The 27,007-nt window shown below is 39.5% G+C and overlaps 2 protein-coding genes across 12 annotated transcripts in view; both read left to right on the top strand.

The window, feature by feature from the left end:
* The window catches only part of ATAD2 (ATPase family AAA domain containing 2), a 55,092-nt gene extending 42,582 nt beyond the window's left edge, over nt 1-12,510 (top strand). For both annotated transcript variants that reach the window (XM_019631382.1, XM_019631383.1), the window contains exons 20-28: nt 1,467-1,602; nt 2,544-2,740; nt 3,292-3,451; nt 5,402-5,524; nt 5,652-5,795; nt 7,358-7,747; nt 9,318-9,451; nt 10,306-10,434; nt 11,224-12,510. In XM_019631382.1, coding sequence (XP_019486927.1) covers nt 1,467-1,602; nt 2,544-2,740; nt 3,292-3,451; nt 5,402-5,524; nt 5,652-5,795; nt 7,358-7,747; nt 9,318-9,451; nt 10,306-10,434; nt 11,224-11,268 — 1,458 coding nt within the window. In that variant the 3' untranslated portion in view covers nt 11,269-12,510. The remainder of the gene's footprint in view (nt 1-1,466; nt 1,603-2,543; nt 2,741-3,291; nt 3,452-5,401; nt 5,525-5,651; nt 5,796-7,357; nt 7,748-9,317; nt 9,452-10,305; nt 10,435-11,223) is intronic.
* Nucleotides 12,511-24,914: 12,404 nt separating this feature from the next.
* Nucleotides 24,915-27,007, top strand: part of ZHX1 (zinc fingers and homeoboxes 1) — a 24,406-nt gene continuing 22,313 nt past the window's right edge. For 6 of the 10 annotated variants that reach the window (XR_002122666.1, XR_002122667.1, XM_019631398.1 and 3 more), the window contains exon 1: nt 26,080-26,166. The gene's annotated coding sequence lies outside the window, so the exon portion shown is untranslated. Of the gene's footprint in view, nt 25,013-25,762; nt 26,167-26,379; nt 26,487-27,007 lie in introns of those variants that run through there. The other 4 variants (XM_019631400.1, XM_019631397.1, XM_019631399.1 and 1 more) reach the window with 4 other exon arrangements.

The following is a 27,007-nucleotide window of genomic DNA, read 5'->3' as shown; positions in this document are numbered from 1 at the left end:
AAAAAGTGCTTGAATTAAAAAAAAAAAGTTGAAAAAGCAATAAGGAGGGGCAGCTAGTTAGCTCAGGTGGTTAGAGGGCAGGCTCGTAACACCAAGGTTGCTGGTTCGACTCCCACATGGGCTAAGGAGCTGCGCCCTCCACAACTAGATTGAAATGCCTACTTAACTTGGAGCTGATGAGTCCTGGAAAAACACACTGTTCCCCAATAAAATTTCAAAACAAAAAAAAGGCAATAAGGAGGTTCTTAGTCCACCAAATATTAAAATATTCCATAAAGCTAGTAATTAAAACTGTGGAATTTGGGCCAGAATGGACAAATTAATGGAATGTAGTCCATTAATATACTCTTGTATATTTCATTGTAATCTAGTAAATAGCAAAAATAGAGACTTTATTTCATAAAGGATGTTGAGGCAATAAGAGTAAAATGTTCATATCATAATGTATTAGAGAAAAACATTTTTATCATCTTGGAGCATGGAAGACCCTGCAAAGCAGAAAATACAAAAGCTATGAATGTAAACTTCTCTACATCAAAGATACCCTAAACAAAGTACACAAGCATCGTACAAGGAATTAACAGTATTATCCTCTAATAATACTAGAAAAGGTCTAGAAGTTTGTTTAGAAATATTCTTTAGGCATGTGTTTTCCCTTTATTTTTTTGGCAGCTCATATAAGTGGAGTCATATAGTATTTGTGCTTTTGTGAATGGCTTATTTCACTTAGAGTAACATTTTCAGGGTTCATCTATGTTATAGCATGTGTTAGAATTTCATTCCTTTTTAGGGCTGAATAATACTCCATTGTGTGTATGTACGTTTTATTTATCCACTCATCTGGTGGTGGGCTTTTGGATTGTCTCTACTTCTTGGCTATTGTGAATAATCCTGGTATGATTATTGGTTTACAAGTATCTGTTTGAGTCTTGTTTTTGTTCTTTTGGATATAAGCATATATACTAGGTTACATGGTAATTCTGTGTTTAACTTTTTGAGGAACCACTATATTCTCTATGGTGAATGTTAACTGAATGTTAATGGCTGCACCATTTTATAGTCCGACCAGCACAAAAGTTCTGTTCTTGCCACATCCTTACCAACACTTGTTATTTTTTGGCCTTTATTTTTACTGAACAACCACTCATTATCATATCTCACTTTAGGCTGTGAAAGTGAATTAATTAATCTCCACAAAACCCTTTAAGTAAAATACTACCGTGTCAGTTACCAGAGTCAAATTTTAAAGAAGATTCGTTGCTAATCTATTGCATACATGGTGTTATACATAAATCCAGCATATGTAAAATATTTCTTTTAAAGATCATTTCTTTATTACAAATTTAGATTGTCATTAAAATATTTGTGTAATAACCTACTGTTGCACTGAGTAATTGATAGATAGTATGTGTGTGTATACATACATACACATACACATATATGATGCACTTATTTTCTTTTTTAAGGTGCAAGACTTATTTATCCGTGATTATGGAGAAATTTTCAATGTCAAATTACCTGGCAAAGAAGAACGGACAAAATTTTTTGAAGATTTAATTCTAAAGCAAGCTGCTAAGCCTCCTATATCAAAAAAGAAAGCAGGTTAGCTACTATATCAAAGTTTATATATAATAACTTTAAGAAAGTAGGAATAAGATATCAGTTAATGGCAACCTTGGTTGTGAGGTTGATAACCAATAATGCTTAAAAATGTTTCCCATTAAATAGACTTAAGTTCTTAAAGCATACAAGGCCTTTCATAGTATAGCCCAAATCTGTCTTTCCAAGCCTATTTTTGGCACTTTTCTTCTCTCCCCTTCTCCCACCTCTTTCCTTACGAACCACTCTAAACCATATGCAGATATTCCTCCCCTTTCATAATTTTGTTCATGCTTGCTCTCTGTCAGTAATGCTCATCCTCATCCCCCATCTCTGTCTAAGGAACTCCTTGTTGTTCTAGTATAACTCATTTTTTTCTTCCCTAACACATCTAGGCAAAACTAATTTTCTATCTTTATGACCCACTGTATTTTTTTCATACTAATAATGACATTATGATGGTGTTATAATTATGTCTCTTGCTCCCTTAATAATAAATTGCCAACTTATTGGGACAGTATTCATATTCCTTTTTTTATGTTGAGTACTCAGTGCATATCTGTTTAAAACAATATTAAACTTTTGTTATATTTGAAACATACTACAATTTTTTATTAGTTCAAAAATTAACTAGTAAAGACTTTTTTTATAATAGTTAGAATATTCTTGTCCTGAAAATAATGCATTTTAAAAGTTTTACTAGCCTCTTAAATGATCTTAAAACAGAACAGATCTTTAGCAATCCAGATTATAAGCTACCAATTACTGCTGGGGGAGGAGGGCATAGGTGTAGGGATTATGGTAATTTAGTATTCCAAACCCTCCAATTCCTGGTAGATGTAAGGACCATAACCCCTGAAAGCCTGGCTACAATGTGCACTGAATCATTTGTCACACTTGATATGATGGGAGAGTAGTAACTAAAATCTTCCATTTATGTGAAGTTTTGCAGGCCTTGGAGGTACTCCCAGTAGCACCACCTTCCGAGCCAAGACCATTGACAGCGGAAGAAGTAAAACGACTAGAAGAACAAGAAGAAGATACATTTAGAGAACTGAGGATTTTTTTAAGAAATGTTACACATAGGCTTGCTATTGACAAACGATTCAGAGTATTTACTAAGCCTGTTGACCCTGATGAGGTATTAGTTTAATCTTTGGATTAAGTGTGTTAAACTGTAATGCTTCAAAAGTAGAGAATAGTTGAATTGTTTGTGTGGTTCTCTGTCTACATGGTTTTCTCTGTATGGAAATGTACCGAATAGTATCCTAAGCACACGGAGAGAGACTTCAAGAGCTATCTAATGCATTTTCCTTTCCTGCAAGAGAATAGACAACTAACTTTGTCTGTTCAACATTCTAGAAGCAATTTGAGAATGTCCTAATGCTACATGATATCATTCTTACCTATACAAAGTAAGCTGGAGAATGAGATCTTAAGTTGACATTGAAGGGTGGGTGGTGTTTGGTTGAGGAAAGAGGTATATGATATCCCTAAAATATAGTTGCCCAAAAATAGGAATTAATACAAAATAAAATCAACTTAAATAGAGTCAAAGGTTTCATATTAATGTATTATCATTATCTCTTATGTATTTATTCTCTCTTCTTTATTGCCTGGCAAAGAAACTTGACTGAAATGTTTTTATGTTCAGAGTCAATTTAGTGATTTGGTCATTTGCTTGAATTTTAGGTTCCCGATTATGCCACTGTAATAAAGCAACCAATGGACCTTTCATCGGTAATCAGTAAAATTGATCTCCACAAGTATCTGACTGTGAAAGACTACTTGAGTGATATTGATCTAATCTGTAGTAATGCTTTAGAGTACAATCCAGATAGAGATCCTGGAGGTGAGCATTAGTGGGTTTTTTCAGGGGTTGCTAACATTTAATGAGGGTTGGTTTTATGTCAGGTGCTGTATTATAACCATTTTACGTTCACCGTGCATGTAATCCTCACAACAACTGTATTTCCATTTCAAGTTTAGAGACCGTAAAAAACTTATTCAAGGTCGTACTGCTAGGAAGTGGCAGAGCCATAATTTGAATGCAGGTTTCTTTCACTCCCAAATCCATGTGTTTACTACACAATATATCCTCTAATGAGACAACATTGCATAACAACTTAGCTTATTTCCTTTGTATATCAATGCTCTTTCTCAGAATGGAAAAATAAACGCTCTCTGCACTAAAATAGGTTTGAAAGAATTTTCTTGGTTAAGACCATTACAATTTTTATTACAAAAGTAATACAGTATAATACTTGCTAATAATATTTTAAAAACTTAGTCCCCCATTTCCTTTCTTTAAAGGTAGACACTAAGTTTTTGGGTGTCTTTCCAGATCTTTTCTGTGTATATACCTATTCCACCCTCACTCACCCAGTCTATTAATAAAATTTATAAAGTACAGGATTTTTTAAATTATAGATTTGTTCACATATACTGATGTATTCAAATATCTACATGTTTGATATAAACTTGTTCATTTTCAAAAATATTTTTCTGCTCAGGTGCTTCTTTTTTCTAGCTTCCTATTCTTGTTTTATGGATGCAGTGTCCACTTTCAGTGGACGTGTGTTTTTAATCTGTTTCCTGCACAAACTCTCCATCAGCACATTAGCTTTCTGTTCTTCAGCTGGTGGTGCTTATACATTAGGTTGATTAGCAGAGGAACATACTGAGTTTCTTCAGCAGTTGAAAAGCTCACTGTCTTCCCCTCCTACTCTTCTATCCCACCTTTCCTAGGCTTTTTCCTGTAGTTTAGAGTTCTGGAAGTAAGCAGTGGGAAACAGGCTACCATGCTGGAAACACCCCTTAATTTTAGAAAGAAGGAAGCATTTTACCCTAGAAGCAGAGGACCTTTTCTGTTTCGTTGCAATCATGCTGCTGCTCCTCTTTCTATCCACGTGACAGCCTAAAATTACTTTGGTAATTTGAACAGTGGTGTTCAAATTTTAGCAAGCATCAGAATCTCTTAAAGGACTTGTTAACAGATACAGATTGCTGGACTTCATCTCCAGGATTTCTGATTCTGTAGATGTAGAGTAGGGCCTGAGAATTCGCATTTCTGACAAGTTCCTAGGTGATTCTGATGCTACCACACGTTGGAAACCAATGCTTCGACTTTGCCCTGCCTTTCTTCAGGCCCAGATGACACGTTAGAAGCTCGCTCCAACATCCCTTCTGATACTGTAGCTATTACTATCAAAAACAACTTGGGTGTGAATATTGCAGCCTGCGGCCCTGTGCGAGGGACTCACCCAGCCATTCAGTCAATCTTGTGTTCACTTACTAGCTGCCTTCTGCCTCAGCATATTTCACTCTACAGTACTTAGACTCAGTTTGGGAATTTTTTTGCAGTGTTTCCTGTGTAGGATTGCTCCTTCACTGTCCTTGTTTCATTTCTCTGTCCATGGAGTAGCATTCTCTATGTCTCTTCCAAAACCCCTTTTACATTCTCATTCACTAATGACACTAATAGCCTTCCTTTCTGTTTTTTGTTGTCATTATGCTGTTTAGTCTTGCTATTGCTTGAGTCTTATATTTTTTCCTGATATTTCAAAGGGATACAGATAGGACATAGCAATAAAATTGTTTGGGATTAGTCTACCATCTTAAATCAGATGTCCAGAACATTAGATTAGCACCAAAAATGGAATAACACTATTTCAGGAAATTTTACTGTTGTGGTAAAACTAACAAAGGCATTGTAAGGGCTAAAGTCTTAGTCCAAAATGTCCAGTTTATTTTTGGTAAATTATTAAAATGAGAAAATTTTAAATCCTTTATTCATTCTCAGATCGTCTTATTAGGCATAGAGCCTGTGCTTTAAGAGATACTGCCTATGCAATAATTAAAGAAGAACTCGATGAAGACTTTGAACAGCTTTGTGAAGAAATTCAGGAATCCAGAAAGAAGAGAGGTAGGAAAATTATTTGGCATCAGAAAAAGATGCGTCTTTTTCTATAATGTGAGTCCATCTAATTAATCCTTCAGGTAATTTTGAAATCTGGACATTTGATTTGATGTTTGACATGTCTATTTATAAGGTTGTAGCTCCTCCAAATATGCCCCATCTTATTACCATGTGATGCCAAAGCAAAATTCCACTCCTGCTGCCGACAGAAGATCAGATCCAGAGCAGAATGAAAAGCTAAAGACGCCCAGTACTCCTGTGGCTTGCAGCACTCCTGGTAAGTTTGCTTGCATAATTTTTACTTATGAAATTGTAAGCTTTACTCTCTTCTAATGCCATTTACTGTCTCCCTCAATTTCCTTTATATTGATGTAGAGAATTACATTGATTTTGTTAATATTAAGGCAACTTTGCATTCTTGAAATAAATCCAGATTTGTAATGATACACCACTTTCAATCCCAGTTCGCGTTCATCTAATTGTAGATTGACTTGATTTGAAACTGATTTTCATTTCCTATGAATCCTGGTTTATTTCCTATTCCTCCTTATTCTCAGAATGTAACTTCACAGGGAGTTACACTAACTCCCTTAGTTAGTTCACACTAACCCAAAGTCTGTGGGTTTCCCCAGGACCTCCCTTTCTTGGCAGGCTCTCAATTCCATTTTTTTGCTCTTTAAGCCCTATGAATGTCAAACTCTCTGCCTCTTAGCCTCTTTAATTAGCTATTCATTTGTTTTACCAGATCTGGTTGTCATAATTCCTCAATGCCTTATTCGATATCCAGTGCTTTTAAACAGAAATTTTGTGTGTGTGTGTGTGTGTGTGTGTGTGTGTGTGTGTGTGTGTGTGTGTTTTGCTTGGGTTGGAACTTTTCCTTACTGTACTGCAGGTTTGTCCATCCTGGGGTAATTGATCTGAGACAGATAGAGTAAGCCTTACTTTTGTAAAAATGGGAGGAGTCAGCTGGGAAAGGGAGATGAGAAAGGCAAACCAACAAGAGCCCACCACTATCAGAATGCTTTCAGTCAAATCAACTTTAAGCAAATATATATATATTTACCCAGCAGGACTGCATACCCAGCAGGATTATACACCCAGCAGGATTGCATGCATTATTATGTTCACCAAAGACACATACAATAATGTTCACAGAACAGATATTCATAATGCCCCAACACTGGGAGCAACACAAATGCCCATCAGCAGTAGAATGAAAAAATGTGAGTTATTATACAGCAGTGAGAACGATTAAACTTTAACTACATATAACAGTATGGATAAATCTCCCAAACATAATATTGCAGTGTGGTTATACTGTATCTAGTCTAGGCAGAATATTTAATTTTGGCATACCTTAGTTCCTTCATCTGTAAAATGACGTTCATAATGGTAACAAACCTGATCAGGTTAAAGTGAAATTGTAATGAGCTAGTACATGTAAAGAACTTAGAAGAGATCCCGTTCTATGGTAGGCACTTAGTAAGTGTAGGCCGTTTTTAATCTTGCCCTTTCTCTATTTCATTCCTCATCCTACTGTCACAGTATTTGCCATAATGTGGGCATCAGACAGATCATACATTGCCCTACTTAAAATTATTCAAGATTTTTAAAAAATTATTCAAGGTAAAGTTCAAACTCAGAGTAACAGGTCATTGCCCACTTCTCTACCTTCTTATAGTACTATATACTTCTGTTTCTGTATTCCATCTGTTCAAAACTGTGGTTTCTCAAGCTCTCTATCCTGTTATACCTCAGGAGTTATTATTCCCCCCACTTACTTAGACTTTAGAAAATTGTTGAATGTTCTTTTTTCCTGTTTCTTTAAATTCTCTGAAGCTCAATTGAAGAGAAAAATCCGCAAAAAGTCGAAGTGGTACTTAGGCACCATAACAAAACGAAGGAGGATTTCCCAGACAAAAGATGATGGCCAAAATACCACAGATGACAAAATTGAGACGGATGCAGAGGAAAACCATGATACAAGTGTGGACCACAATGAAACCGGAAACACAGGGGAGTCTTCAGTGGAAGAAAATGAGAAGCAGCAAAATGCCTCTGAAGGCAAAAGAGAATTGGGAAATAGTAATTCAAATATTTGCAATGTTGAGAATGAACTTGAGGACTGTAGGAAGACTACAGCATGTGCAGAATTGAGGAAAGATAAGATTGTTTGCAATGGAGATGCTTTAAGCTCTCAGATAATGGATGTTTCTGATGAAGCAAAAGGTAAGTCTTTCTCAATTAAACAATTTCCTAATTTTAAAAGATGTTTTAATCAAAGTTCTTAAGGGACTAACTACCATTTCTATTTATTCCTTTTTCCTTGCCTTTCATAGCGCTAGTGTCAATTAGGAAAGATAGCATTTTCTTAACTTAGTAACTATTGAGCTAGTAAATCACTGTTGTTAAAAACACTGTGGCATCAGACAGATCAGATTTGAGCCCCTAGCCCACTACTTAGTAGCTTGTGACCTTGGGTAAGATTCTTGACCTATCAGCCTCAGTTTTCTCTTCTGCAAAATTGGGGCATTTAGTTGCAGGGTAATGAGATATTTTGAGGATTGAATAAAATAATTCATGTAAAGCGTGTAGCAAAGTGCTTGGCTCTATAGTTTTTAAAAGCTGGCAGGATACCTTCTCAGTTTTAAGCAAGCTGTCCAGTTTCCTGTGGTTCTTGCTGAGTTATGTAGAACAACTACCATTCACCCCCACCATTCCTTTATCCGTATTGTAGGTTAAGTCCAAGATTATTTATATTCTAATGACACTGTTGCTTCCAAACTTTTTTCATTTATAATTGTCTTCCATCTGGATCTTTTTGGACCTTTGGCAGTAAATTTGTTTGGTCTTTGGAAAAGGCAAACATTATTTATTTAGTCTTACAAAGCAAAAAGAGTGGTAACAGGGTCAAAATTTTATTTTGATCTAAAGCAGGTATTGACTGAGTTAATGTACTGGTTTTCTTCAGTGGCTTATATGCCATAGGTAAAGCTTCAAGGACTTCTTTGAAATGAATTTCAGTGTGTTTGAGTAATCATAGCAAAATGGACTAGGATATAGCCTTTCCGCGGGTATTTTAAATGTTAATCCTCTGACTATATAATTTATACTTTGTTTGAGCTCAGAGTTGTTTTACTTTTCCTTTATCATTATTTAGTGGTACAGCACACTATTTAGTGGTACAGGTACTTGTTTACATATCAGGAGGTTATTTTCTGGGCTCTTAAAACAATCAGGTGTGGTGACCTTAGAAAAGCCTCTTTATCTCTCTTGGCCTCGTTTTTCTCATCTATCAGTGAGTAGATTGTTCTAGATCAGGGATAGGCAAACTTTTTTGTAAAGGGCCAGATAGTAAATATTTAGCCATATAATCTCTGTCACAGCTACTCAGCCCTGCCAGAAAAGCCACATTGACACGCATATATAAGATGGGTGTGGTTGTGTTCTAATAAAATTACTTGTAACAGTAGGCCAGATTTGGTCTATGGGTGGTAGTTTGCTACCCCTAGATTACAGAGGTCCCTTCTCACTCTTAAATTCTATGACTGATACCTAAGTAGAAGACAGTCTAGCCTATTGAGGATCCCCTGAAACATTCAATTTGAGAAATACTTCTCATGTGTCCTTAATTTTTGAATGTGCTTAGTGGCAGCATCTGAATATTACAGCAAGGTCAATAAGCCAGAATTGGTATTTGTGTCTTAGTAAATATGTGCTACTATTTAATCTGACTAATATTTATTTTAGGCATTATAATATCCGTAAATCAAATAATAACGTTAATTATTCATTCTAGAAATGTGTGTTCTGCGAATGACTCGAGCTAGACGTTCCCAAGTGGAGCAACAGCAGCTCATTAGTGTTGAAAAGGCTTTGGCAATTCTTTCTCAGCCTACACCCTCACTTGTCGTGGACCATGAGCGGTTAAAAGTATGTAAATTGAAATTGTTATGCTTTCATTGTGTAGATTAGTAATGTAACCCACCAAAAGATGGACTGTAATAAGTGCATTTTATCAACTTGGCATGAAATAAATAATGATCTTTTATGAAAAGATAAGCTTGGTATAGAGTAACTTTCATGAAGGTGGTGGTTGGAGGTGGCTATTGTGTTGATATTATAATATTATAGTTTTAAGACTTGTCTACATCATTGATCTCATACATTGTTTTTATGACCATTGCCTATGACTCTTTTAGTTAGTTTTTACTTAGCCATAATGGCATGTTTTGTTAATCATGAGGTAATAGTATATCCTGGTAGGGCCAGACTTGAAGAAGAATCATAGAAATACAGTGAGTCCATTTCAGTCATGAGAAAAACCACTGAGAAGATTGAAAATCCCTTTTATAAGAAAAAGGACCCTGAAGTGGTGAGGTAGTTCATCATTTATGTACTTTTTTTGTTTCACATAACAGAGTTAATTGTAATATACTTGCAGTGCCATAAAATACCGTGTAAAAAGGTTGCTTTTTTTTCCTGTTAATCTAGTTTGGGATTGTTTCTTCGTCTAAAGAGACTTATGGCTAGAAGTGAAATTGGCAACCTCCTCAGCTATAGTTTTTAGGTTGGGAGTTACCCAGGGCAGAGACCAGAATGATGATAAAGTTAACTACAGCAAAATGCCAGCGCCACTATCAGAGGCTGCCATGTCTCATCAGATGTTTTGGTCTGCCCTCTCTCTGGTTTATATGCTAAAAATTCCCCCAGTCTTCTATATTAAAATATCTTGTCTCAGAGAATTTATCTCTCACTTATGTAAACTTACTCATGTTTTCTTTTAGAATCTGTTGAAGACCGTTGTTAAAAAGAGTCAAGAATACAATATTTTTCAGTTGGAAAATTTGTATGCAGTAATTAGCCAGTGTATTTATCAGCATCGCAGGGACTATGACAAAACAATGCTTATTCAGGTAAACTCATCCATATAAGAAATTAACTGATATTATAAAAAATTTTTAGAAGTATTGTTTAATATGTGCATTATGGATTATGGTACAATTGAGTTCCACACTTTTAAAAATCAAGCCACTAGTTTATGTTTCTTTAATCAACTAGAACTATAATATCAGTAAACTATGAAAAATCATTAATTTGTGTGTATGTATATTAATGAAGGTATGTAGCTCCTTTTAATGTAGACTTAAGATAGACCTATTTGTCTTAATGGTGCTTTACAATGGGCATTAGAGTACTTACTTTTAAAAATAGATATTGGGAAAAATAAAAAAATAGATATTGGATGATACTTACATAGTATAATATAAATATTACTGGTACCTATTGTATACCTACCTACCTACATACATACATATATATATATGGTAGTCAGTACACCTACTAAAGTATACTGTGTTACCTACAGAGTATAATATATGTGATACTAGTACCTACAAAATATAAAATATTAATACCTATAGTCATACCAGTGCCTTGATTATAACTATTTGAATTTAGCATAAGATGAGCACATCTCAGACTCATTTCAAAGGGATTTAAACAGTGGAGTCCCGTCAGTGACATCAGTTTATATGATCCTCTTAAATACTGAACTAAGTTGCTGTTTTCACTATCAGATATATACATAGGTAATAAACCCTTAAGGGTATTTACTGGGGGGAAATACAGCAATACAGTAATGTTTCTTCAGCTTTTTCCATATTGAAACTTACTATTTTTTTTCTTTCTACCCTTTTATCTAGAAAATGGAGCGAGAGATAGAAAACTTCAATTGTTCCAGATCATGAAGTCATGATATCACATATTCTTTCTGTTCTGTTCCTATTTAATTCGCCTTTGTCTTATCTACATCAGTGATGCAAGATGAAATCCTGCATCTTTAAGGATAAGATTAAAATACTAAATAAAAATATTTAAAGTTTTTGGTATTTATGTACACATGTAAGATAAATTACAGAGTTTACTGATAAATACTGGGGATTTAAATAAGTCACTGTAGTAATGGTAATGCTATGACATATCAGTAGCTGAAGTGTGGCCAACTCTTAATAAAAAAAGTTAATTCGATAACTGTTTTATGGCCCCTAAGAGTGGTTAATGACATTGACACTTTTAAGCACTTTCAATTTTATCCTTCCTGTGAACAGTTTATTGTTTCAGACTAGAAACGTAACCATGTTTCTTTGCCATCCTTTTTGTTGTCTTTGTTTTCTTCAGTTGCGTACCTCGCATCTGCCTTTAGCTTCCCCTGCCTAGACACTTAAAAGCCAGTGTTCTAGTCATGATTTGCTGGAGGGCCCTTGACCATTCTGTACTTGAATGTCAAAATTAATGCTTTCTAGGTAAACATTTTTCTGATTCTAATTTGGGTTAATAAATATTTTTGGTTTATTTTTACGATAATACACACAACAAATGTGTTAATAACTACTTTGTTAAACAGCTTTTTAATAGCACAAAGCTTTTATATTTGAAAGATGTTTATATCCTTCTAAATTTGTGTTTAGGTTATATTCTATAGATACCTTTTATATACAATTATATAAGTATTATAAATTTTGTATTAATGATACCAAAAATACATTTATTTCTTTCTTAAAGCAATAAAACCATTCACTGCCATGCATTTTTTTTTTTAAGGAGATATTCTAATATTAGTTTGTAAAACAGCTTCTGTTAGAAACTTGCAAAAGGAATAGGGGATAAAGATCTCATATGAGAGATTTTGGATTCTAATACAGTTTCAAAGTTGAACTGCCTTTTGTTGATTTATCTGTACATTGTATGTAAAGCCTTCTAAAGCCCAGTAATTCAGACACCTTAGTAGATACTATCTTATGCAATGCATAAAGCAATGCCAGTCACTGAAAACATTTAGGTATGTGTATATTCCTGGATTCACACATACACATATATACTCATTTTATTGAAGTTTATTATACTTATTCCAGATGCATCTTTTATAACTGGGCTTTCATTCTGTATGTATAGTTTCTGTAATAAATTTTAAAGGTGAAAATTGCTTCTCAGATTTGTGTCTATTTCTTCATTATTTTAAAATGTCCTAAAGAAAATTCAGTGCAAAACAAGTTCAAAAATTTGTTTTAGTACTGTTTATAATTTATAATACTGTTGACACTGGATTGTTTATACGGTGTATGTTTTTTAGCTACAAAGATTAATGTGCTTCCTGTCCTTTTCATGACATGCTGTCTATAGACATGGGAAGTAGTAAGTCTACATTCCTATGTAGACTTCAAAACCATGCTGAAATAGCAAGCCTGGAATGTTTCTTTCTCATTTTTGTTTAAAAAGTGCAGTCAATCTATAGTAATTAGGCAAGAAAAAGAAATAAGATGCATTCAAATTGGAAAGGAAGAAATAAAACTATTCACAGATGACATGATCTTATATGTAGAACATCCTAAAAAAATCACAAAAATCTGTTAAAGCTAATAAACGAATTCGGCAAAGTTGCAATATAGAAGATAAACACATAAAAATCAGTTGTATTTCTATACACTAGCAATAATACAAAAAGGAAATTTTAAAAGCAATTCTATTTACAATAGCATCTAAGACAATAAAACACCTAGGAATAAATTTAACCAAGGAGATGCAAGACTTGTACACTGATAAGTACAAAATGTTGCTGAAAGAAATTAAATAAAACCTAAGCAAATAGAAAGACATCCTGTATTTGTGGATTGGAAGACTTAATGTAGTTAAACTAGCAATATTCCCCAAAGCAAAATACAAATTCAGTGAGATACCGATTAAAATCTCAATGGCCTTTATTGCAGAAATGGGAAAGTCAGTCCTAAATTCATAATGGAATTGCAAGGGACCTTGAATAGCTGAAACAATCTTGAAAAAGAAAGTTGGGAGACTCACACTTCCATATTCCAAAACTTACACAGATCTACATGAATAAAACTGTGGTACTGCCATAAAGGATATACATACAGACCAATGGAACAGAATTGAGAGCACAGAAACCTATATATCTATGGTCAATTGATTTTTGACAGTGGTGCCCAATTCAATGAGGGAAAGAATAGTCTCTTCAACTAATGGTGCTGAGAAAACTGGATATCTACATGTAAAAGAATGAGGTTGGATTTCCACCTCATACCATATACAAAATTTAACAAAAGCCATCAAAGACAAATTGAAGAGCTAAAACTATAAAATTCTTAGAAGAAAACAAGGACAAATCTATATGACCTTAAATTTGGTAGTTATTTCTTAAATATGGCACCAAAAACACTAGAAATGAGTAAAATTAGAGGGGTGACTGGTTAACTCAGTTGGTTAGAGTGGCATGCTGATAATGCCAAGGTTGCCGGTTCGATCCCCGCATGGGCTATTGTGAGCTGAGCCCTCCTTAAAAGAGTCAACTATGCCATTGTAGCATGAAAGTAATGTGTAACCAATGACCATAGCTGTTCACCAATAACATTTTTTTAAATTAGATAAATAGGACTTAATCAAAATGTAAAACCTTCATGCTTTTTCTACAGATACTATCATAAAGGGCTATTAAATCTCAACAGGAAAAAAAAGTCAATCCAGGCTGGCCGAATGGCTCAGTTGGTTAAGAGCTCACTCAAGAGTGTGAGCTCTGAGCAACAGGGTCACCGGTTTGATTCACAGCCCAGCTGAGCTGCCAACAGGTAGCAGGATGGCTCAACTAAAAAAAAAAAAAAAAAGTTTTTGAAAGGATGTAAGTTACCATATGCATGGTCAGAAAAACCTAGTCAATTGAGAGAACCTGGGCTGCTCCAATCCCTTGCAGGAATTCTTAAAGTAGTTGCTATTAATGTGACTCAACAAAAACACCCAAGCTCAGTGACTATTAGATTTCTAAGTTCCCCCTAACAAAGAATTGGATTGGTCATTATGTACCCCTTAGCTATGGCCAGAAGCCAAGGTCACATAATTTAGACATTGCTATAGGATATCCCCATTATAAGAAAGGGTGAACCAACAGCTGCCCTGAGAGTTGTCTGTCATCAAGGTTAGCAAAGTCACAATTTACTGGCATAGTTTTTAATGTGCATTTGAGCCAGTTCTTTGACATATATGATGAACTCTCTCACCTTGGGTGCAGTTTATACACAGTATCTTATTCCTTACAAAGACCCTATGAGGTAGGTTCTAGTATTCATTTACAAGTAAAGAAACTAAGGCTTAGATAGCTTAGGAAATTGACTCATTTTCACACATAAGTGGCAGAAGCAGGACTCCCCTAGGTCTGTGTGATGGAAACCCATGTGCTCAATTACCTTCTCCCTGAACAGACACTGTAGGTGCCCTGCTCATATGCTCTTGTCATTCAGCATTCCAGTATGTGCCACCGGCAACCTGCAAACATCTGTAACCCCACCTGAGGGTATTCTAATAGCCGATGCTGGATGTGAAGGGAGGTTAACATCCCCAGGAATGGCTGCCAACCAGACATAGATCGGAGTTGGTGAACAGTACCCCAGCTCCCTTGCCCCTTGGGTGGGGCAACTTAGAGGTGTGTTCTGCATTTTTATCTCTAAGGTCTCCACTAGGGTTGAGCCCGAGGTCTCAGCAATACCTGCCTGAAACTGTGCTCTATTTTAGCTCCCTTCCCTTCCGTGTCAGTCCATTCCTCTGCTTATACTTGGCACCACCTCCCAAATAACCACGTGCTCTCACAGTTTTTACTCATGCTCCGCTTTTCGGGAGAACCCAAGGTTCTCACTTCCTTTATAATGTAAAAAATAGAAAAATACAAAATGCCCCAATGATAACTACAAAATTTTTTAGGTTCCTCCGTTATTATTGAACCTCACAAACCAGCATTAATTTTATTGTGACAGCCTAACTACTTTCAAATTTCTTCCAGGTTTAAAGAGTGTCTTTATTGTGTAGCAGTGTGAAATGATGTCTTTATTCTGTTTTTAAGAGGGACAGTCTGGAAGCTTACTGTTTAGGCTATGTAATCTTAGTATGCAAAGGTTGGAAATGAAATCATTACATTTGAGCAATCAACCTTGCCAACATCCGAGCTCTGGCTGGGAGTCAGAGAACAGCATTTAACATGCAGTGAGAGGCTCTTGGAATGCTACCTTCAGAGCACATGCCAAATCAAAATGACTGAAACATCCAAAAGATACTGGGACTAAAACATTTAATGCATCAAAGAGTGCCAAACCTGGGTAACCAGGACATGCAGACATTGTGAGCTACAAGAATTGGTTTAAAGGACCACTGTGAAACTTCAACTGGCTTCAAGATGGGGGAGGAGGGAAAGGGGGGCTCATTGCAATAGATAATGTATTCACGAAATAATTTGGAAACTGATTACGTGTGATGAATCCTAATTATAGCTGTTAACTGTGGTGAATATTTAGGAAAAGCAGGGTCTTAAAGACACAAGCTTTTGCTTTAATTATTTAGGAAGAAAAATTAAGTTACCCCAATCTTATGTTGTATAATAATTTTCTTCACTCAGTTTACATGTTTTATATATAGGCCCACAGCATATGTCTTTTTTCTGTTTGTTCTTTAAATCTTAAGTCTCCTGCCCCACCCCACTAGGGAGAAAATGTAAATTACCACCATCCTCAAAATGAATTTCTGGCTTCTAATGGACCTTCACCTCACAGCTGTTGCATGAAATACGGTCACTAAAGTACTAGCCAAATGAAATTGTCTATCCAAAATGACAGTTTTCTAATATTCTTATACCAAATAACTGCAGGAGGAAAAACAGATTACTAAGCATATTTTCTTTCATTTAAAAATAGCTGATCTGGTAATATACCAAAATGCTAATAGTGGTTAGGAAGGGAACACCATGATTGGATACTCATCTCTCTTTTTTTTTCTTTTTTTCTTTTTTAATTTCTGCAAAGTGTATATTCCTTTGGCAGTGAAAATGTTTTATAAAAATTTATAAGTTGCTTTTAAGCTATAATTGTTTTAATTATGAAATCCGAACTAAGGGCCAAAAGGACCAGAAAAAAATATTCCCATGTATATCAACTGAAAAATTATGTATTTCTTAAATTTTTATATTGTCCTTCAACTGTCTTTTGAAAGTATTTTTCAAAACAGTTGTTACAGGTCTGAAGATCTACCTGCACGATCAGAAAGGAGGTGTCTAATATTTGGGTACATACATAACATAAACATAGCATCATATCACTTTGCTGGCACTGGTCGCCAGGCCTCTCATCCAGTTGTGAAACAGGAGGAAAAAGAAATGTGTCAAGAGGAGGCAGATCACAAATTGATAAATGAATGGGAAATCCAAGCCAATTGGACTATATTTTCAATTTATAACATTCATAATTAAAATGAAACCCAGCACTAGTGTGTTATTATGAGAGTATTTTAATTGTAGTTATGAGGGCAAGAACTAATTCTGTCTTGCCCAATTAATATTTGCTGAATTTATGTATATATGTACATGCTATTACTGAGGGCCTACCATGTGCAAGGCATTAAGAAAGATAAAAATAAGAATGAGATATGGTCTCTGTCCTCCAAGGAATGTATAATACAGTAAAATTACATGTCAACACACCTAAACTGCCTCAGACTTCAATAAAGAATTTAGGTTTGTTTTCTTTATTCAAGGCACAGAAGGATGGACTGGAAGCCCCACTGTATGGTGGGAAAACAGGGCCTGTGGAGTCAACGTGGGTTTCAATGTCCAACACATTCTCCAAGAAAGAGGCCTTTTGTTAAGGTAACATGGCAGAGACATTTACTGCTGACCAAAATGTCCCTTGTGCTCCCCCACTTTTCCTGTGACTAGGGCTGATCAAAGAGCTCTCAGCACAAGTGCCATGTGTCACTTCTAAACTGAAGCATTTAATAGTTGGTGGAAAAATCTCTCTCCCCTGCCTCGGCAACCTAGAAGACATGTATTCCAAATAATATAGCCAAAAAGAGGAAGCAGCCTGGATCCCTGAATCACCATTTGGTAGAGAGTTGCCTCAGAAAGGCTGAGAGCCACAAGAAACCCTGACGAATGAGGAATCATTATATATTAAGCTGAGGGTATTTGGGTTGGTTACAGTAGCACAGCCTAGGCTGTTTGGACAAACATCATATATTCACTTGATGGTGGTTGAGCCTCTGAAGGACAAAGCGTGAAGCCACGACGGAGATCTCATTTTTTTTTAAAGTGGCCAAAAATTGATGTGTCTTTCTGTGCTAACACGTTCCACAAACAACGGCAAAAGCCTAACCAACATCCAGCTTTACCCTAAACCTCTGCCTCCACAGCATGTGGGACTTGAGCAAGGCATTCTTCCTAAGTCTCCTTGTCTATAAGTTGGAGGATGTAATGCTAATACTCGTAGGGTTGTTTTGCAAGTTAAATTATACAGCTAAGCCCTTACCTCAGGGCCTGGTAGGTAGAGGTGCTTACTAAGGGTTCTTTGCCTCCCCTGTCCTTTATCTGAGGCCATTGTAGAATCATTTGGGAAGATTAAAAAAAAAATCAGTACCTATATCCTACCCTAAAGCAAATAATTGGAATCTTTGGAGGTGGGGCTAAGGCACAGACGTTTTTTTTTTTAAAGCACCAACTGGTTCTATTGCCCAGTCAGGATTGAGAACCATTGCCCTAGGCAACGTGTAAACAAAATATTCGATTACATATAATTTAAAATAATGCCTTTATTTTTTTTTAATCTTCAAAAAACACATAGTATGACCACTTTTTTCACCGACTTAGAGCTTTAAAAAAAAAGGCTTATTTATAAATGACAGACATGGAGAGGCAGTAAGTAGTTGCTGGCTGCTCTCAGGGACAGAAGGACAATCTGATAAGCAGAATTATAGATAAGCCCAGTGAATTTGCAATGGAAAGGACAGGCTCAGGTACCATTTACATTGTTTATAGTGATGACTGTTTTTGTGTTGTCACAGCTGAATTGTGTCTCCCTCAGAATTCTTATGTTGAAGTCCTAACCCCAGCCCTTCAGGATGTGACTGTATTTGGAGGCAGGGTCTTTACAGAGGTAATTAAGTTAATATGAGGTCATTAGGGTGGACCCTAATCCTATATGAAAGGAATGGAAACACAAGACCTACGGAAGGAAGACAATGTGAAGACACTAGGAGAAGATGGCCATCTACAAGTCAAGGAGAGAGACCAGTAACAGATCCCTCTTACAGTCCTCAGAAGGAACCTCCCCTGTCCACACCTTGATCTTGGACTTATAAGCCTCTGGAACTGGGAGAAAAATAAATTTCTGTTGTTTACGCCACCCAGTCTGTGGTACTTTCTCACAGCAGCCCCAGCCAACTAATATACCTGTGCTACAGCCTAAAGCGTGTGTAGGTATTTGGTGAGTGGGCGGGAGAAATAGCCATCATACCTCCACTTTATTAAGAGGTGTTCAGAGAGGAGATGGATTTTTATAAGGTCCTTGAAGTTGAGTACTTTCACTATTTGATGGGAAGGTAATTTAAAATATTAGAGAAGGCTGCCTGAGTCCAGGAAATGTGAATCATTGTGTCTGTCTGCTGGCTCCCAGCCATCTTCAGAAGGAGCTGCCTTTGCTCACAGCCTCTGCCGCCCACATAAAGCTGCTCTTTTCCACCCCAAGACTGCCCACCCCTCCTGCCATGGCAGATTGGACTAAGCTGACCTTTTAAGACAAGATGTGCTGAACCAATCAGATTCTCTCTTTAGACTTTGGAATGAGGACACTGAGAACCAGGCCATTTAGCTTTAATGAACAGAGCTCAACAGTCAGATTGAACTCCTAGGCTATGGCCACATTCTAGAGGAGTCTTAGTCAAGGCAGGGGAAGATGGAGTGGACACGTGGGGACAAACAGTAGCTTTGGCTTCCTTAGCTGAGCTAGCTTGAGTGGATTTCTGTACCACAACCAGAAGAGTATTAACTGGAACACCATGAAATCAAGAGTGAGAAAATCAGGGCCAAAGCCCTGCCCTGAGGGGCCACCAAACAAAAGCAGCCTAATCTCTCTTCATGCAAATACGTAAGATTTTCCAGCTGGAAAGACCCTAGAGCATAGCATCAGCATCATCGGGGCTAATATTTCCAGAGCAATGAAGATAAACCAGGCCCTTGCCTGAACTATCAACCCTTCAAGATAGGGCACAACAATTATAGTATTCTAATACCTTCATTTTATGAGTAAAAACAGAGGTTAAGATACCTGCCTTTAGTCATAGTTACTGTGGTAAATCAGTTACAAAAATGCCGCGACCGTTTGCCCTTCCTGTATCCTCATCCTTTAAAGTGTGACTTTGCAGCTGCTCCCATCAAGGGGTGGAATCCCAGCTGGCCCTGCTACTTGCTTTGGTCAGTACAATGTGGCAGAAATGATAGTATGTCAGTTCTGAGGCTAGGCTGAAGAGGTCTTATAGGCTGCCTCTTGATTTCTTAGAACCCTGTCCATGTGAAGGAGTCCAGGCTATTCCGGAAGATGAGAATATATGTGGTGCAGTCACCCCTGTGATCAATAATAGCCAGCCAACCACTGGAGGTGTAACTCAAGCCATCCTAGATGAGCCAGTCCCTAGATGATCCACTGACAGCCAACTGCCAGATATGTGATTGAGACCATCCTGGACCAGGCAGCCCCAGACAAGCCACCTGCTGAACACAGAGGCATGAGTGAGTCCAGCCAAGACCAGCCAAACCTGACCCAGGTCAGAAGAACTACCTAGCCGCCCACAGACTTACAAGCTAAATAATTGCTTAGACTCTGAAGCCACTAAGTTTTGGTGGATTTGTTAGGCAGCAACAACTCTACATGCAGAGGATCTGGGACTTGAACAGAAGACCACCTGACTCCAACACCAGTGAGTGATCTCGAATCCTGTGCACACTGTGCCCCGGCTAATGCAATACCTTCTGTCTGAGAAACAGCATATGTAGCATTGTCATTAGATTTTCGTATTGGTCAGGGTGGGTTCAACCCCCACCTTACCTTGCAGGTTACTGGGCAACTAACTGGGCAGGTTAGCCGCTTTAAACCTTTGTCTCCTCATTTTGTTAACTGTGAACAATGCTGACTGCTTCACAGAGACACCAGGAAGATAAAATGAGATAGCCTATCTAAAGTCCCCAGAGTTTCCTGGAAGATGGAAGTCTGCAATGGGTCCAAAAGTAGAATTTCTCTTTTAGTGTTGCTGTCCAAGCAACTGACAGTTTTAAGAATGGATATCTCTCCTTAGAGATACTGACTTTTTTTTTATTTTATTTTTTTTATTGGGGAATTGGAGGGATGGGAACTGAGCCGGGGAATTGGGGGAAGGGGAACAGACAAGCTGCTGTTGTTTTGTTCTTCAGTCTTGTTGTGGAGGACGTCGCCTCACTGGCCCAAGTTGGCACCATCATTGCGCTCTTCCCAGGCGAGGCAGATCAGTCGCTGGCTTCTGGATGGCTGCTCACGCTGGCTGCTGGCTACATACGATAGCCCATGGCAACCCACTGCCACAGGGGCTGCAGCCTACGCCGTTGCCAGCGACCCACAGCAGCCCAGCTCCAGGTTGAGCTGCCGCTCAGCATCTCAGCTGTGGAGGGCAGTGTCACCGGCCCTCATATGTGGGATCTGAACCGGGGCCCTCTGGCATCCCAAGCCAGTTCTTAACGATCGCGCCACTCGGCCAGCCCGAGATACTGACTTTTTATAGCTTGAAACCATTAGTTCTACAAGAATGCAATACGTTTTCCCCCAATTATCAGCTTTTTTCTAGATCAGTATTTCTCAGAGTGAACTCTACACAGATCACTTACACAAGGATTACCAGCTGTTCGTCAAATGCAGATTTTTGCCACCTCATCCCAGACCTACTGAATTAGACTCCTGAGAGCGGGATCTGAGAATCTACATTTTAAACAAAATTCCCCAATAATATCATGCATTTACATTTTAGAACTTCTGCTAGACCCCTCTGCTAAGAATTTCAAACACAAGGAACATTGCATTTTCTTACTCTATTATTGCTTTCTAGTTGGGCATTCCTCTAGGCTTGTTTGCGTCCTAAGATTTTGGTCAAATAAGATACATTGGCACCTTTGTTGCAGACAGTGTAGACATACCCAACTTTTTGGTGGAAATAGAGTACACAACAGTGAATGAACCAACCCAGATGATACTATGATTTTTAAAGAAGTGTATCAACATGTTCCTCCTTGAATAAATACTGGGAATTCAGTTTTTCCTGTTCCTGTACTCCTTATGCTATTGGGTATTCGGAAAAGTCATGACGTCATTTTGTGTATGTTTTTCAAAGGTCATTTATTTATATAAAGAACAAAGATCAATCAATGACATATTGGCCGTTTTGTTCAATAACCTTTTGCCATCTTTCAGTGAGCTTCATAATTCCTTGTTCATAGAAGGACCTGTCTTTATTTGTGAAAAACTGAACAAGGTGCTGATTTACAGTCTCATCTGAATTGAACGTTATACCACGCAAGGAGTTTTGAAGAGAGTGAAACAAGTGGAAGTCTGATGGCGCAAAGTCAGGTGAGTATGGTAGGTGTGGCAACACATCCCATCCGAGCTCCAATAATTTTTGATGGGTGATCAAACTTGTGTGTGTTCTTACGTTGTCACAATGGAACACAACTCCTTTACCATTAACGAGCTCTGGACGTTTCTGGATGGATTCATTAAAACTGTCCAATTGCCAACAGTACACATTTGAATTGATTGTTTGGTTCCTTGGTGGGAACTTGAAAAACACACCTTTAAAATCCCACCACACTGAGAGCATAACCTTCCTCTGATGAATGTCTGCTTTTGATGTCGTTTGAGGCGAATCATCACGTTGGAACCAAGATCATTTGTGCACCACATTGTTGTAAACAATCCACTTCTCATCACCAGTTATCAGTTGCTTCAAAAAAGGATCATTTTCCTCATGTTTAATGAGCATATTGCAGATGTTTATACATGCCGTCAAGTGAACTTCTTTGAGTTTATGAGGAACCCAAATATCGAGCTTGCTTACGTATCCTAGCTTCTTCAGGTGGTCGTGAACACTTGAATGATGGATATTCAATGTTTCTGCAATCTCTCATGTCGTGTAACGTGGGTTTGAATCAATCAATGCCTTTATTTTGTCGTCATCAACCTCGGTGGGCCTCCCTGACTGAGGAGCATCACTGAGATCAGAATCACCAGCATGGAGTTTTGTGAACTATCATTGGCACTGACATTCTTGTAGAGCATTGTCACCATAAACTTTATGCAACTTTTCACAAGCTTGATGCGCGTTCTTCCCTTTATGGAGGTAAAATATGGCAAAAATGCACAGTTTGGTCTTCCATTTTCAAGTTGTTGTAAAATCTCCAAAACTCAACCAAATCGCTCAATTTTTTTTTAGAATGAAGCTAGAAATGTCAGCTGTCAAATGACATAGCAATAACATAGATGTGAATGACTCTAGTATTCCCAAAAATGAACTAGTGCCATCTGTTGCAAACATGTGTCATGACTTTTTCGAAGACCCAATAGATATGGGAAAAAAGAAGGGTGGAGTGGAGAGGGTATTTACCAACAATATTAGCTTGTCTTTACTGTTATTATCAATAACATTATTTTCACAAAGTAAGCATTAAGAGGAATAGAAAATGACCTTAAATTTACTTTGAAGTTTGTGCAGTCTGAGCTAGTTTTAACAGGAACATTTTTGTTCACCTTCTGAAGTAGCCATTAGAATTGTGGGAGTGTTTCACTAGTGCTAAATTCTCAAGTTCACTGAACTATATAGTCAAAAGTTTAAAGGGTCTTAGTTTGAAGTCTTTTCAGCTGATCTGTTTCATGGTATCATGTTTTTTAGAAGACTTTTTCACCAAGAGTAGAAAAGGGGGGAAAAAATAACAGAAGGAAACTACTATAAAAAGTGCTGTTGGAAGCATATTCCTCTTCAGATGACACCAGTGCTTAGAACTTTTGATTCAAAATTCTTTATTTCCTACAAATATATTTTTTTTCACTGTTCCGAAGGTGAAAGAGGCTCTGAATAGCAAAAGTGCTGTGCTTTTTAAAACCTGCTGGACAACTTCGCATCTCTTACCAGTACTGAAATTTTGCCATACCGATCTGTGTATGACAAACTGTAAAACATATGCATAAAAAAATCTAGACTCTTCTAATTGTGCCAATCTGTGGTTAAAAACTTACTTCTGGAGCCACACAGCTGTTGAAATCAGTCATATTTACAATTTTTACAAATGAGTTTATTTTAATAAAAACAAGTTACTCTGTGAGCATGATCTCTAAACAGATTTATGTGGGCTGGCACAATCTGCTATGCTAAACATATATTCATATTGCTTAGGTCTGCAACCAGTTTTTTTGAGTGGTAACAGTCTTGCTTTGTACAAGGATACCAAATAATTGGCAGCAATTCAGCTAAGGACACTGTTCTCAGCACTTTGCTATTAAAATTGTTTTCCTGGACAGAACTGCCCTGTGGGCATGGCCCTAAATTAGGACTGTAGGCTGCTGGCATTGGGCAGTGAATCAGGCAGACAGCTTATGGAGAGAAGGAGGTGACTACATAAATTGGTGCTAAAGAAGAAAAAGGGGGGGGCAGGAGGGGGATGGGGGGAGAAAAGGAAGGAAGGAAAAAAGCAAGGGAGGGATTGAGAAAGGAAGAGGGAGAGGGAGGGAGAGAGAGGGAGAGGTGTGATTTATAGTCATCAGTGCATACCCTTAAAGGGGTCTCTTTATGTAAGCTCTCCTTGATCTCACCTCACACCTTTGCCTGATGTTTTTATGTTCATGTTTTTTGCTTGGTTGCTAGACTGTAATCTCCTTGAAGACGGAACTATTGCCTGATTCAGCTTTGCATCTCCCACCGTGCCTGGCATACTCTGGCGCTCAAAAACCTTGTTAAATGCATGAACAAAAGAATGAATTTCTGCATCTGATGCATTTCCTTTCCTCAGAGATAAGTATTACACTAGAAAGGGCCTCAGGGGGTCCAGTACTGCCCCCTAGGAGGAGTATTGAAATTTTGTGGGGGCAGTTTATGTCCTGTAGTTCTCATGTTGATGCCCGAGTATTTATTTACATAATGAAAAACATTTTATAATTTTTGCTGATATTAGTATAGTATTTTGGAATAAACTCTCTCTTTTTTCACCTTTATATTATTAGAACATTGGTTTCTTGAAATTATTTGCATAGTTTACATTATCTATGAATTTAATTCGAGGAGAGTAAAGTGATGTTAGATTTTTCTTGTAAATACAGGGTGTTAAGTATGGCAGGACTGAGAGCCTCTGTTTATAGGATCATTGTGCTTTGCTCGTTTCTGCTTCCACCTACGATTCTGAGATGAAACATACAAATGAAAAGAAGCTGTACATTGATTTCAATAATCAGGCTTTCACTTTAAGCAACTGCGTATTTTAGGATTAATGCAGCTCAGTGGAGCACTCTACTGGCAAAGCACAGAGGGTACATGACTGGAGTAGGGGTGGGAGGTGAACGTCAAGTCACCAGGTCCAGGTCCATGAATCTGTGCAGAGTAGCTTGAAGGGTGAGTCGTTTCTCTTTGCTTTGGTTTATACTTTACTTCATTTTTAAAATGATGTGGGGGTTGAGGGAAGGAAAGGTGGGGAAGGACGGTGATGACGTCCGGTTTTCCACAAAGCCTGGGCCCTCAGATGGCCCCCTCTGGGGGGCTGGTTCACATTGAAGCTGTCCGGATTTGAGGACCACGGCTTGCAAAGAAAGCTCTCCAGAAGAGTGACTCCTAAGGGGGTAAAGGTGGGCTTGCGGGGAGCAGAGGGAGGAGAGGGTGGGACCGTCTTGCATGGAGGTTCGAACTGAGGTTGAACTGAACTTTTGGTGTCAGCGGGCCGAGCTGTGGCTTGTGGTGGAGTAGGGACCAGAGGCGAGAGGCGGGGCGGCAGTTGACAGGTGGTGGGGCTTGGGGCTAGAATCAAGACGGGTCTCAGGAAGGCGGGGCTTCTATTGACAGAGGGCGGGGCTTCCGCTGAAACGGAGCAGGGTTTGGACAGAACTGTCACCAGGAGATGGGGCTTACGATGGATGAGAAGGAGCATTTCTCAAGATCCGGCGGTGACAATAGGAAGGCGGAACGCTCAAAGGGCGTGGCCTCACTGACAGAAGGCGGAGCTGCCTTTTGGATAGACCTGAGTGAAGACTAGGCTTCTGCGGATAGAGGGCGGAGCTATCGCCGGCAAGGGGCGGGACCGCTCCGAGGCTTGGAGAAGGCGGGGCTTCTGTGGACGGAGGCGGGGCCTCCGCATACGGGGCGGGGCTTATGTTGACAGCGGGGCGGGGCAGCTCCCTACCTCCCGCCGTGCGCCGATCCAGGGGGTAGAGGCCCGGGTCGAACCCCACCGGAGCAGCAGGGTCCGGGAGTGGCGAACCCGGCGCGCAGCGGGTGGGGGCGCGCAGAGGGCGCGCGCGGGCGGGCCCCGCCTCGGCCGGCGCCCCTACCTCCACACCCGCCGCCGGCCACTGGGACGCGCGCCTCGCCTCGGCCCCCCACCCCCGACCCTCCACGCTCCACCGGGCCCGCGGAGCGCGGAGGCCGTGTGCCGGGCCGCCGAGCGGTTCCGGGTGTAAGGTTCACAGGTCAGAGTTGACTCCCTGAAAAGTGCAACCGCTTTGAAATGCAAGATGGCGGCGGCGGGGCGCTGAGAGGCGCGGCGGCCCCTGCAGGTAGCCGGCTCGGCGACGAGTCGGCCGTGGTTCCCCGGGGCTGCGGGTGGGAACCGGGAGCTCAGCGCCCTCGGCCGGCACGGCGGCCCGGGAAAGCGAGTGGCGCGCGGACCGGATGGAGGAGGGCGGCCCCGGGGTAGAGACCCCGGGGGACCGAGCGCGCTCCCGGCTGCGCGTGGCGGGGCGGACCCGGCGCTGGGCGTCCGAAGGGGAGGGACCGGGCCAGCCTGGGCCGGGCATCGCCGCCGGGAGCCGACCCTGAGCCTCCTGCGCATTTTCGGGGTCCCTGCGGCCGGGGGATGAGCTGGGGAGTGGGCTCTGTAAGGGGAACTCTCAGCCTCCCCCTGCCTGCGGGAGGGCTGAGCAACTTGGGGTTGCTGCGGGGCGTGAAGCCTGGGGCTCCCGGGGGGAGGACGCCGCAGGGATGGAGGACCCCGCAGGGATGGAGGACCCCAGTAATGTTCAGGGTCCTAAGGGAGGCCGGGAGCCCTGCTCTGCGGGGGGCGTGTGGCCTCGTGGGGACTCAGTCTCCCTGAAAGTAAGGAGAGATTCTCTTGCTGGAGCTGAGCGCGCTGGCATTGGGCTTGGAGCCCTGGGGAACGATTCGGGGAAAGCTGGACCCCAATTCCGGGGCCAGACCGTGCCCCCACTTCGGGGCAAGACTCCGAGTTGAGTCCTTAAGAACTATATTAACGTTTTGAGGAAGCCCTGGGACTTAGGGTGAAGTTCGTTACAGAGAATGGAAATGGTATCGGTCCCTTTCAGGAGGGAAACAAGGAGGCTGACCAGGGACGACTCCAAGCCTAGGGCCTAAAGGAAACAGCCCCCTAATCCTTGCGGG

The sequence above is a fragment of the Hipposideros armiger genome, unplaced genomic scaffold (assembly GCF_001890085.2).
Source record: "Hipposideros armiger isolate ML-2016 unplaced genomic scaffold, ASM189008v1 scaffold_997, whole genome shotgun sequence".
NCBI lineage: Eukaryota > Metazoa > Chordata > Mammalia > Chiroptera > Hipposideridae > Hipposideros > Hipposideros armiger.
This window is presented reverse-complemented; position numbering and strand designations above follow the sequence as displayed.